Consider the following 12,572-nt stretch of genomic DNA (forward strand, 5'->3'; position numbering starts at 1 on the left):
TCTAACCCTCCATTTGTAAACTTTAGAGGAAAATTATATACAGAAGAATCTTTACAAGACTCATTCCCTAATTGTCTTACTAAATTGAATTTTATTTTCATTTATTGGTTTCTTTCCTTTGTGCTGGGAACTTTGTTAGTTGTTAAGGATAAAAGGTAAGATCCACTACCTATCTTCAAGGATCTGAATCTAATAACAGGCAATTGCAATACACCATTATGGAAAGTGTGCAGAGAGAAGTTGCTTGGGAAAGGAGATATAGGCTTGCCACAGATCTATCCACAGTCTAGCAGGACCTTGGTGTGACTACTGGGTTTCAACATCTGATTCTTTTCTAGGTTTGAAATTGGTGTATCAGATCTGGAAGTGACTGGACTCTGGGGTGCTAAGTCACACACTCAATTTGCTAAGACACTGCTATGTAAAAACTATAATACTAATGTACTAATTTATGAGAAATACAACAATGAAGGAGCTAGGATAGTTGAGTTTGCTGGTCCGGACCTTCTCTGTGTTGACCAAATTACAATGAAAGCCACATCCAAATTATTTTAATCAGAAGACCATTTGGTAAATAGGGAATGGAGGCAAGAGAAATGAGTTTGTTGCTTTTAATGGCTAAGGTTTTAAGCCTGATTCACCCCTTTCCACTTGAGTCACAAACCTGTCGTAACGTTCTTCGTAAGTTGGATTGCGGTAAAAATACACTGTCATTTGCCTTTCTAAGTTTCTTTGCTGACAAATATCTCTTTTGATGTAGAACATCCTTTCATCAATGGTAATACTGTTGATCAGATCTCATCATTGGAAGATATTTTGCTTTTTGTTTGCTGAGCCATTATACTTATTTTACAAATTTAGTCTCAGATGATTTTTCTTTATTGTGGTAAAATACACATAACAAAATTTATCATTTTAACCATTTTTAGGTGTACAGTTCACTGACATTAAGTACATTCACATTGTTGTGCAACCATCACTACCATCCATTTCCAAAACTTTTTCATCTTCCCCAAGTGAAAGTCTGTATCCATTCAACACCAACTCTCCATTTCCCCTTCACCCCAGCCCCTGGCAACCACCATTCTTTCTGTCTTTTATGACTTTGACTACCTCATATAAGTGGGATCATACAGTATTTGCCCTTTTGTGACTGGCTTATTTCACTTAGCATTAATGTCAAGGTTCATCCAATGTTGTAGCATGCGTCAGAATTTCCTTCCTTTTAAAACTAATATTCCATTGTGTGTATATACCACATCTTTTCTATCCATCCATCTGACAATGAACACTTGGATAGCCTCCACCTTCTGACTATTGTGAATAATACTGCTATAAACATTGGTTGTACAAATATCTTTTAAAGTACCTGATTTCACTTCTTGTGGGTATATACCCACTGGTGGAATTGCTGGATCATATGGGAATTGTTTAATTTTTTAAGTAATTGCATACTCAGATGATCGTTTTTTTCTTTGCTGAGGAAGATTAGCCCTGAGCTAATATCCATTGCCAATCTTCCTCTTTCCTTTTTTTTTTTTTGCTTGAGGAAGATCAGCCCTGCCTAAGCTAACATCTGTGCCAATATTCCTCCACTTTATATGTGGGTCACCACCACAGCATGGCTGATGAGTGGTGCAGGTTTGCACCTGGGATCCAAACCTGTGAAACTGGGCCACTGAAGTGGAGCATGCTGAACTTAACCACTATGCATGGGGCTGGCCCCTTAATTTTTTGAGTAATTGCCATACTCAAATGATCTTATTTTTCAAGTGTGTGGGCTCTATGTGTGTTTTTGGCAGGGGATGGAGAGGGTGAATCTCTCTGTTGCACCCATATAGTCCCTATGAGTGTTAAGTGCCATGATAGAAGCATATAGTTTGATAAAGCATAGGAGGGACAAATGTTTCAAAGCAGGATCGCTGTATCAGATTTTCAGGTAGTAGGTGGTATACTGTAATTTTCCCAGGCAATGGCCAATAAATCATCTGGCTTCTCTGTTCTCACTTAAAAAATTATAAAATGAAGAAAATAATGCATGCTGATCTTCTTGATAATATGGTCAACATAAATATAGAATTTTTGCAAAATTGAAGTTTAAAAAAAAATTGTCAATAAAAATAACTACAAAATTAAAAAGTCAGAAAATTTATATACTATAAAATTCCTCTCATATTTTATATTTTAAAAAGAGTTCATTTTACAGTGTTCATGATGTAGTTTCTTTACTATAGTTCTTGTATTTGAGAAGAATGCATTTTTATCAACATAATTATGCAGTTAAAGGACATACGTGATAAACTTTGCTTATCTGCTAAACTTAAAATTATACAGAACTTTAGAGCTGCAGATTGAGTCACTTCCATAACCATTAGTTTTTTATCAAGGGCTTGAATGAGTCAAGAAATGAAATAAATTACACTACTATGCTGAACATAAAAATCCAAATATATTTTTACTGAATTATTTTTTAATTATGAAATATTTCAGATTATGAAGCAGTATCAAGAATAATGCAATCAACTTCTGGGAACCCAACACCCAATTTAAGAGATAAAACATTACCCAATACTGCTGAAGGCTTCTGTGTACTGTATACCCAAGATATTCAGTATTCTAAATTTGATGTTTATAGGTGTCATGTATTCAAATTTTAAACCTTATAACAAACTACCTGCTGAATCATTTTTAACTGGAACTGAAATTAGGGAGTAAAATAAAAACCTGAGACATCTCACTACTTTTCTTTTTGCTATCAAGCAAAATGAAGGAGAGTTTATCTTTCCTATTCTCTTACTTGCATTCCTTCCCTGTCCAGTGCTACTCCCAACTTCCTTTTAGAGTATTTTACCTAGATCTGTTTCCCAAGAACTGAACCTGTTTACATTTCCTACACCAACATGTAGTAACCATCTAACTGTTTTGGGGATTACTGTTTTCTATCTGTCCTGGTAGAAAGATTATTAAACTGCATTAGTCTATACTGGGTTGCTGCATGTCTTCTTCAGGATTAGCATGAAGGTATGGTGGGGTCATATTTACTGGTGACATATATTAATATGGGAGACATAATATAGGAGAAATATATTGCATGACAATCAAGATTCAACTTGAGGTAGACAAGATGAATCAATAGACTAAAATCTAACAAGATGGGGTTCTATACTAAAAATAAGAAATCTTACAGTTTGGTTTAATAAATTCATTAAATAAGTATATGAAGGGAAAGCCATCATTTAACAACACTACATGTTGAAGACTTGAGGTTTTAGTGAGCATAAAATCAATCAGTGATATGTGGTTGTCAAAATAGCTAAAATGATATTAGTCTGCATTAAAAAAAAGTATTCAGAACAAGGGAAGTTGTACTGTTGTACTGACATCACATTCTCAACCCCTCTTTTATTAGCTCTAGTGCTATGTAATAATAAATTGCAACTGAGAGCAGAATTACCAGGATAGCGGGAGAAATTTGAAACCATATCATATGGAAAATAGTGAAGGCTCTGGTAATGTCTGTTCAGTTGTGCTAAATTTTGCTATGAAAAATGGGTAGTGTAGACCACTCTCTATGGCATTGACTCCCTCTTCCGGATGGCAATAATGTCTTCTATGGAAAAGTGCCTTCTTTGTCCTCAAAATATTAATAAAAGTAGCCTGGAAATGAGCTCGGTTCAAAAAAAAAAAAACCTGTTGATAACAGTTTAAAAGTTATCTTTAAATAGTTGAAGAGTTATATAGAATCAGGATTAGATTTTGGCTCAATGTAAAACGAGTTATAAATTCCACTACAAAAGTGCAGCCTTGTACGTTGTATTTGTATCCACCTTTATTAGTGCTAACACAGAACTGAATGAAGGAGTGGTGGTTAATGAAAATTCAAGGTAAGGTAGGGGGTTGAATTACATAGCCTCTAAGGTCTTTCCAACTCTTAGTGTCATATAGCTCTATAAGGCTGATTTACACAGATATTTGTTAAGGACATATTGTTACACCCCATAGGATTTTTATAGTTTAATAGACAATGGTGCTATAAACCTATAAGATACAGGTCTATGCTGATAAAGAAAAGAGGACAGCGCAGGTCAAAAGGACACAGGAGTCAACTTGGAAAGTTCCATTGGGAACTTTGGCTTCCAATAGTCAAAGCTGGAGGACAAATTGAGCAACATATTAACAGTGATAATAATGGATTACAAACCAAACAATAAAATATTCATGAGTCCATAATAATGCAAAGATTGAATAAATAAATGGAGGAAAAGGGAAAAATCTTCCTTACAGAAGAATTGCAAGAAATAAACGTAGAAGGAATGAGGGAAATAGAAAACCACCGTTGGAAATCCATAGTAATAATTGCTGCAGGAAAGATTCGCCAATGAAAGCTATGTCTCTTGCCTTGAAATTGGGAGCAATGATAGCATTGCAGCTGATTTTGTTCCAAATAATAATCACTATAGATTTTGTTTTTTAAAAAAAAACCCAGCTTTGTTTTTTTTTACATTAAACAGTACAAATTTGTGAAATTGAGAACAGTTTCCATATTTAACACAATCATTCACCTAGATGTTAAGGCCAAAAAAACTAGGAGTCATTTTAGTTCCCTGCTCCCATCCCACATTCAATACATCAGTGTCTTGTGAGCCGTACTTCCAAAGTATATCCCACATCTGACCAGCTATCTCCCTAATCTGAGCTATTTCTTGCCTGTAGTAGCTTCCCAATTATTCTTCCTGCTTCTTATTCCCTTACAGTTTGTTCGTAACATTAGCCAGTAACCTTTTATTTATTTATTTATTTTTTTGAGGAAGATTAGCCCTGAGCTAACTGCTGCCAATCCTCCTCTTTTTGCTGAGGAAGACTGGCCCTGAGCTAACATCCGTGCCCATCCTCCTCCACTTTACACGTGGGATAGCTACCACAGCATGGCATGCCAAGTGGTGCCATGTCCACACCTGGGATCCGAACCGGCGAACCCCGGGCACTGGTGCACTTAACCGCTGCGCCACTGGGCCAGCCCGCCAGTAACCTTTTAAAAAAAAATCAGATCCCTTTAATTTCCTGTGTAAAACTCTCCAATGGCTTTGTCAGGCTTAGAATAAAATTTGCTCACTACCTTGGTCTATAAAGCCCTGTATGATATGACCCTTATCTACTTCTCTGACCTCATTTGCTACCATTCTCATCCTCCTTGCTTACTACTCTTTTCTAGCCCGAGTGGCTATCTTGTTTATCCTCAAACATGCCACGCTTATTCCTGCCCTAGAGCCTTAATATTTGTCATTACCTGTGCTGGAAGCCTCTTCCCCCAGATCTTTGTACTGCTTGCTCCTTTATATCAGTAAATCTGTCTACATGTCATCTTAATTAGGATCTTTAGGGAAGACCCTTCTGAGGTAGGCTCCTCTGCCTACATGAAATAAATGTGTTTACTCATTTTTTATCTATTCTCCAACCTGAATGTAACCACATAAGGGAAAGGACTTGGTTTGTCTTGTATACAAACTGAATCCACAATACCTAAAACAATACCCACAATAGAGTGGGCCCCCAAATATCTACTGAATAAATATTTTTAAAACATTGAAGGGCAAAAAGTGGGGAAATATAGCAGAAGGTGCGTATCAGAGGCAGATTGCTATCTCTGAAAACTGTGCAAGAAATATAAGCCTTTTGAGATAAAGTGTTAACATGAAGAAAAACAAAGGGATATTTTTACAAATTCAGTTGCTTAAAAAAAACTTGAAAAATGTAAGTTAACTTTGATGACTGAATTTGGAGAGCTTTTGCAATAAAAAATTTTATTGAAGTATAGATTACTAGTTATTTAAAAATACATGGGAAAAGACAAACATACAAAGGCATTATCATACAACTGATTTCTAAACTCAATAGTTTGGAAATACAAAACAATGATCATTACACCCAAAAGTCAGTTTATTGAAAGAAACTGATTTTTAAATTGGTTTATAACTTTCACTCATTTTGTTTACGCACGTTACTTTGTTTTTCAGTTTCATCCCACATCAGCTTTGTTTTTTTGACATGTTTACTTCTCCAAGTAGTACATAGTTATTTCTTGCAATTAATGTCAGCAACTAATAGGAAACTTCTCTAAGTCACAGGAATTCAATATGGTTGCTGCTTTGGAAATAGTTACCATTTTGGGTTATTTACACTAAGACTCATGTTTTGAAAGGCAAAATATGAAGATTGAGAGCAGGAGGACTAAGAAAAGACGATGTTATCTTTTACTGCAGACCTGCTAAAAAAGACTCCATTATTTACTTCGGTACTATTGCTAGAGAAGCAGTTTCTGCCAGACCACAGGTTGGCTATACAGTTGTCCATTTTAATATTTCCTTTTCTAAAGAATGGTAGACTTTAACAATTAGATTGCTCAACCAATAAACAGAGACCTTTAAATTACCGTATACTTTAACTGCGTGAAATAAATTATTTTCTTAATTCATTTAGCAGCTTTGTGTCTGGAAAGGCAGCAAAAACCACTTTGTTCCAAAATTAGAAGGCTGACTCAGAGGCTGTTTGTAAGGTGCCTGGCTATCTTCTATCACCACTCAGTCATGAAAGTGGACCTTCATGAACTCAGTAACTTAATAAATGTAAAAATGACCTCATCTATCAACACACAATGTTGAGCCAGCAAAACCAAAAAATACACTCACAAGTTCGGAACTGGCCTGTATAAAACAAGAGGGTACATGTCCTCTTATATAAGACAAGAGGAATATGTATGGCAATAAAAACAATCTATAATAAACTTGAAAAGAGATGATTCTGGTTTACATGTAAGTCTGCTTAAACCGACTATGACTGAATGATTGGAAATTTTCTTCTCCTAACATAATGCCCATTCATTCTAAGCTCAGCTGGTCTTATTTTCTTATAAATCTCTTATTTCCTTGGATTTATCTACTACTCCCCTCACTTTATAGCCATTTAACTTATAAGCTGGGCCTGCCCAGCCTGCCTATAAAGCCTCTCTTCAGAAATACATCAGATGCATTAAACAGAGGCATCTTCTAGTAAACATCTGCACTTTAAGACAGCATATGAAGAACCAGCATTTGGACCTCCAATGTAAATACCTCTCATTTCACATTATCATAGAAACCGTGCAGTTTACTAACCACTCCTTCCTTACAGGAAACTCAGTACCTGCAAAAATTTTGGTCAGTTTCAAAACATTTCAATACTTATTAATTCCAAAGATCCGAACACCATGTAGCTGTGGCATTTTGGGAATTAGCACACTCAGGAGAGAAGCTGTGTTTAGGATGAAGTGAGTTGGATCATACTTCGTATAGAAACTTGCCAGAAAATATCTGTAGAAATAAAAGTTAAGAATGTAGATAACATCTGAAAATGAAATTACTTAGAATTTTTAAAAAATTTAAAGGTAGAAAAAAGGCCACTGAAACATAAATACCTAAAGCAGAACTATTTTTGAGCATTAAAACAAGAGGAAACATTTTTGTTTGGGGCCCTAATTTTATTTGGGATTTAAAATTTTGTGTAATGGAGAGGCATTTATGTACATTTTGCATTTCTGCAATTATATTAAATGCATTTAATAGAATACATTTGCTACCTGGCATCTTTTAAACCATGAGGCTTTCAAACTAGAATTTATATGCTCACTGAAATTTCAGGTGTAGTTTTGTATTTATGTGGATGTTTCTGAAGAGAAGATCCAGATCCAAAGTAGCCATCATATTCTCAGTGTTTTGTGACTAATCAAAAGGGTTAACAACCACTGCTGTAAAGCTGTGAAAAATGGGGTTTAGTGCATTAGTACAATTTAGTATCTTTGAAAGAAAACAAATACTTTATTGCCCTTCTGATGTTCTCATTTCTGTATTATAGTTAAACAGGTCTATAACCAGTTTAACTAGAAACTTGAAAGACACTATTGTAAAATTCCAGCTGTTTTGCTATAATTGAACATATGTACATATTCAAAGACATCCAACATCTGAGAATTTGTTTTAACAAGCCTAAGCCACTTTTAAGACCATAAATCATCGAGTTGAAATGTCTAGTTTTACCCAAGGGGATAGCAGAGTGCAGACACATCATCTCGCCACTAAAGAGTATTTTAATATAGATAGGATATAAAGAATAAAACATCAGACCTTACTTCATCATGACTAAGAAGTTAGTGTGCATATGGGTGTTGGTCTAATTAGTACTTTTAAGAGTACACAGGAAAGTATTCTAATAGTCTTTCCTCCAAGTAACATCATTAGTTTCTCATAAGGGGAGATAAACATCTTGTGTAATATGGTTAGAAAAGAATAGCTATTTTCAGATACAACTAAAAACATCACAGAGCTATATACATCATTTTCTGAACCATCTAAATTGAGAAATTCTATCATCTTCCACCTATTTCACAAACTATAGTCAGAAAATTCTTTCTTGAGAATAAACTGTATTCCTCAATCTTTACCTTAAACCCTTTCTTCCTACTTTCATATACTTGAAGACTGTTTTCATACTTCCTTCACTGAGTAAGATAGGTTACTACTTGAATTTAGTAAGCTCATTTGATTTCCCATCATCATTATGGGTTTAATCTATAATCTGATATGTTGGAAGTAATACACCTTCTTGGAATGGCTTCTCCTTATCATACCATACCGTATGTCCCCTTTATGTCTTTTAATGAAAACCAACTGTGTGTGTCGATTATGTGAAAATTACTTGACTCTTACAAAAAACTGGACAACCCTCCAAGGGGATGCAAAACCCAGGTGGGAATCAGTGTGATGGTGTTTATTGGCCAAAGGGTATACTAGAAAGAGACGTGTATTAGAAGCCAGTAGTTTAGAATATAATCTGGGCTCTTGACTCCAACTATCTGGAGCAAGGTAATGCATTTGAGTCTGTTTCTTTATCTAAAAATCTGGGATAATACTGCAACCCCCACCTACCTGAAAAATGATATCACATAAGAAAATGTGAAAGAACTCTGAAAAGTATCAGTGCTATATAGATGACTTTAATGCTGTTTTTTCAGTTATGTAAGAAATTTAATCACAGAATATTTGAAATCATACCTGTGGGTCAAAAATATATTTTTAGAAATATGGATGTTGTACACAGGTACATCTTAGTTGAACTTTTTTTGTGATAGCTCTCATTGAAAATTCAGTATACGTCAGGCTTTTTACCTGTATTATAATGCAATCCTCAACATTTTATAGATGAGGAAACTAAGGCTTTCAAGAAAAAGGCCAAAAGTCACATAGCTGGAAAGCAGTAGAACTAAAATCCAAATTTAGGGCTGTTTGAATAAGCATTATTCTTGTTATTGCATTTATCTTTGTTAGACCATACAAATCATTTTTCTTTTGATGTTAATTTTACGAGACTAAAACAATTAAACATTTAAAAAATTTCCTCAAAGTGCCATAAATATAAGGAAAAAGAAACCTACTACTTTATTATCAATGCCTTCCCTTACTTGAACATCTATCTGAAACCGACTCTCCCTTATGTCCCAGTTTAAGGAATTCTAATGCCTCCAAGAAATCTTTCTAGCTACTCCAGACTGCACTGATTCTATGATGTATATATTACTATGTATAAGCTATGTGCTATAGAGCGTTTGACTAAGATATATGTAAAACATCTATGATATGCAAGCAACTGTACTAAGTGAGAAATTCAAAGCAATCTATGCACTTATAAATTCTTTGCAGAAATAAAATAAAACATTTATAATAACAGAGAAATAATACAAAGTGGCATAAATGAGGGATGTATAACAACTACTATGGGGGTTCAAAGCAGACCATTATCATTGAAGGATGGGTGCTAAGGAAAAGACCTCACTGAGGAAGTAGAATTCAAATCCTGAAAGAAGAGTAAGGCAGATAAATTAAGAAAGGAGAAGCCATTTCAGATAAGAGAAATGATTTGAACAAAAGCATAGAAATAGGACTATACCTGAAGTAACCAAGAAATGCTGCTTAGAAGAGCTTGACATGGTAGGAGTTGGGTGGGGGTAAAATTCACATAAAGGCAAAATGAGGTAATACCATTTTGTGGAGGTCTCTGAATATCAAGTAATAGAAAGAAGTTAGATACCAGATACAAGGTTAGATGCTTTACAGATAGATTTTATCTCATTTATTTCTTACAGCATCAGATTGAGTTAGGTACCACTGGCTAGAATTTTATTTATGAGCAAACCAATCTGGCTGAGTGATGGATACAGGATTCAACCCAATGTTCTACAATGACGGCCTAACCTCTCTTTTCTCTAAACCATACTATACTGTCTCTCCCAAGGAGTTTGAACATCCAAATGGTGCAGGTGGAAAATGAAATTTACCTGCAATCATCCAAATCCTTGTTTAGGGAGATTAATCTGATAGTCGAATATAGAATAACATTATGTGTTTAGTTTGCTTGTAAGCCATTTAAGGACATGAACCACAATATATTTGACCTGTATATCCTAGGATGTCCAGGCATACTGATGAGCATGTAATGTTGTCTCCATATGTTATTGACTGAAGGGAAAACTGGTTTATTACCAGCTTGCTAAAAATTTTGCCTGTATTTTATACTCTATCTGAGGTAGCTATTTATTGATAGAGCTTTTCAACAAAATACTCTGTTTCTAATTCAAATTCATTCTCATAAAAGGATAGCTTCCTTTCATCCAATCTTCCTTATAGCTAAAAATTTCCACCACTTACAGAATTATTGGAGAAATTGTGAAAAACTTCCGTGAAGATGTAAACTGCACTCCATAGTCCAGTTGTTCCCAGTGAGTTAGGAGCCTTGCTTTACCCTGGTCAGGAGTTTCAAAAGGTGTTCCTTTTACTGCATGCAAAAATACATACATCCCCTGGAAAACAAGCAAGGGGATATATAATCAATATTAAATACAAAATTAGTATTTGTCATTAAGCATTAAGATAGTTCCAGTCTGTTTGTGACAAAGGATGTGATTTAACTTAACGAGCTTAAGTTTTAAGGTTTCATATTATTGTGAAAGTCTGTGGCCAGTTTCTTTGTAGTAAAATAAAACTTCCAGGGGCATATAAATATTATTTGGTGAAAACCAGTAAAAGGTCAACCAAAAGTAACCGGTTTTATCTCTTATTAAATTGAAAATAAAAAGTAACATCAGGGTAGCTTCACATCAATACATTACATCTTTAACACCTTTCCTATTAGGAAACAGGATTACCTTCCCCAATGTCTAGCAAAGTTTAGAGTGTCATATTAGTAAATCTGATGATACTTATAAAATGATAAAAATATACAAATTGATAAATAATAATAATAAAATAAAACCTCTGTATCAGGGGAAAAGGGTTTTGAAAATATTTAATATTAGGACCGTCTTTGTCTCACTAGTTCTTTTCCAAAACAACGAACATAGTTTGATGTAATAGGTATAATATTCAACTCAATTCACTTTTATTTTTTATTTTTTATTTTTTTTTAAAGATTTTATTTTTTTTTTCCTTTTTCTCCCCAAAGCCCCCAGGTACATATTTGCATATTCTTAGTTGTGGGTCCTTCTAGTTGTGGCATGTGGGACGCTGCCTCAGCGTGGCTTGATGAGCAGTGCCATGTCCGCACCCAGGATTCGAACTGACGAAACACTGGGCCGCCTGCAGTGGAGCGCGCGAACTTAACCACTCGGCCACGGGGCCAGCCCCAACTCAATTCACTTTTAAAATCAGCTCTGTGCCTCAATAGTGTTTCCTTTAAATTCGTTTTTACAAATCAAAGTAAAAACATTACTAAAAGCCATTCTATCCAGTGATATATTTAAACATCTAATTTTGTGGTTAACCAGGGGAAAAAAAATGTATACTAGATTTGCTTTCTTGGGATTATAATGCCCACTTAGATTGATAGGTGGTGATTCTTTGCAGGATTACTGTCTGAAGCACTGGTAACAGAATAAAGCCTAAATATCATCATGAAACAGTTTTTCCCACTTGAAGTCAAGATGTGATGTCATTTTTCCCCTTTTAACTTTTAATAAATATATGGAAAAAACAGAAAAATTAGTGATTTGAAATTTTTATATTATTACACTAGGTTAAGAGAGCCCTTCTTTTCAAAGCTTAGTTTACTTTCTAGTTATTCCATTAGGCAATTCAAAAGTTGTTTAGCTGCAATAACACCTAAGTTATAGAGGAATAGATTCATGCTCAATTGGATTTAATTCAACAAACATTTAATAAGTGGCTTTTATGTTCAGGACACAGGACATGTATGCATATATGAAACGGAACAAGATACGTCAACAGCCTTGAAAAAATTCAATCTTCTAAGAGATTGTAAGGAAAAAAAATATGCATAAAAAACTAGAAGGCAGGACAGAACTGCTATCAGAGGTACATTCAGAGTACTCAGGAAATGCAGAGGAAAGAGACATTTCTCATTGCTGAGGCAAAAGCCTTCATTCTGTGTTGTCAACTACCTCATTCTTGAAGGTTCAGCTCAAATGACTCCTTAGTGAAGCCCTCCTCATTAGTAATAATTAACCTTCTGCCTACATGCTTGTATAGAAT

The 12,572-nt window shown here is 34.8% G+C and overlaps 2 protein-coding genes across 7 annotated transcripts in view; one reads left to right on the forward strand and one right to left on the reverse strand.

Annotated features, from left to right (window-relative positions):
• ORMDL1 (ORMDL sphingolipid biosynthesis regulator 1) overlaps nt 1-12,572 on the reverse strand; it is a 37,301-nt gene that overhangs the window by 19,008 nt on the left and 5,721 nt on the right. For 3 of the 4 annotated variants that reach the window (XR_011528486.1, XR_011528485.1, XR_011528484.1), the window contains exon 3: nt 10,734-10,885. Coding sequence is in view for 1 of the 4 variants with exons in the window: in XM_008526166.2 (XP_008524388.1) it covers nt 7,211-7,346; nt 10,734-10,885 (288 nt within the window). In the remaining 3 variants the exon portion in view is untranslated. Of the gene's footprint in view, nt 1-3,811; nt 7,347-10,733; nt 10,886-12,572 lie in introns of those variants that run through there. The other variant, XM_008526166.2, reaches the window with a different exon arrangement.
• The window catches only part of PMS1 (PMS1 homolog 1, mismatch repair system component), a 96,902-nt gene that overhangs the window by 1,879 nt on the left and 82,451 nt on the right, over nt 1-12,572 (forward strand). The window lies entirely within an intron of this gene.

This window comes from Equus przewalskii, chromosome 17, assembly GCF_037783145.1.
Source record: "Equus przewalskii isolate Varuska chromosome 17, EquPr2, whole genome shotgun sequence".
Taxonomy (NCBI): Eukaryota; Metazoa; Chordata; class Mammalia; order Perissodactyla; family Equidae; genus Equus; species Equus przewalskii.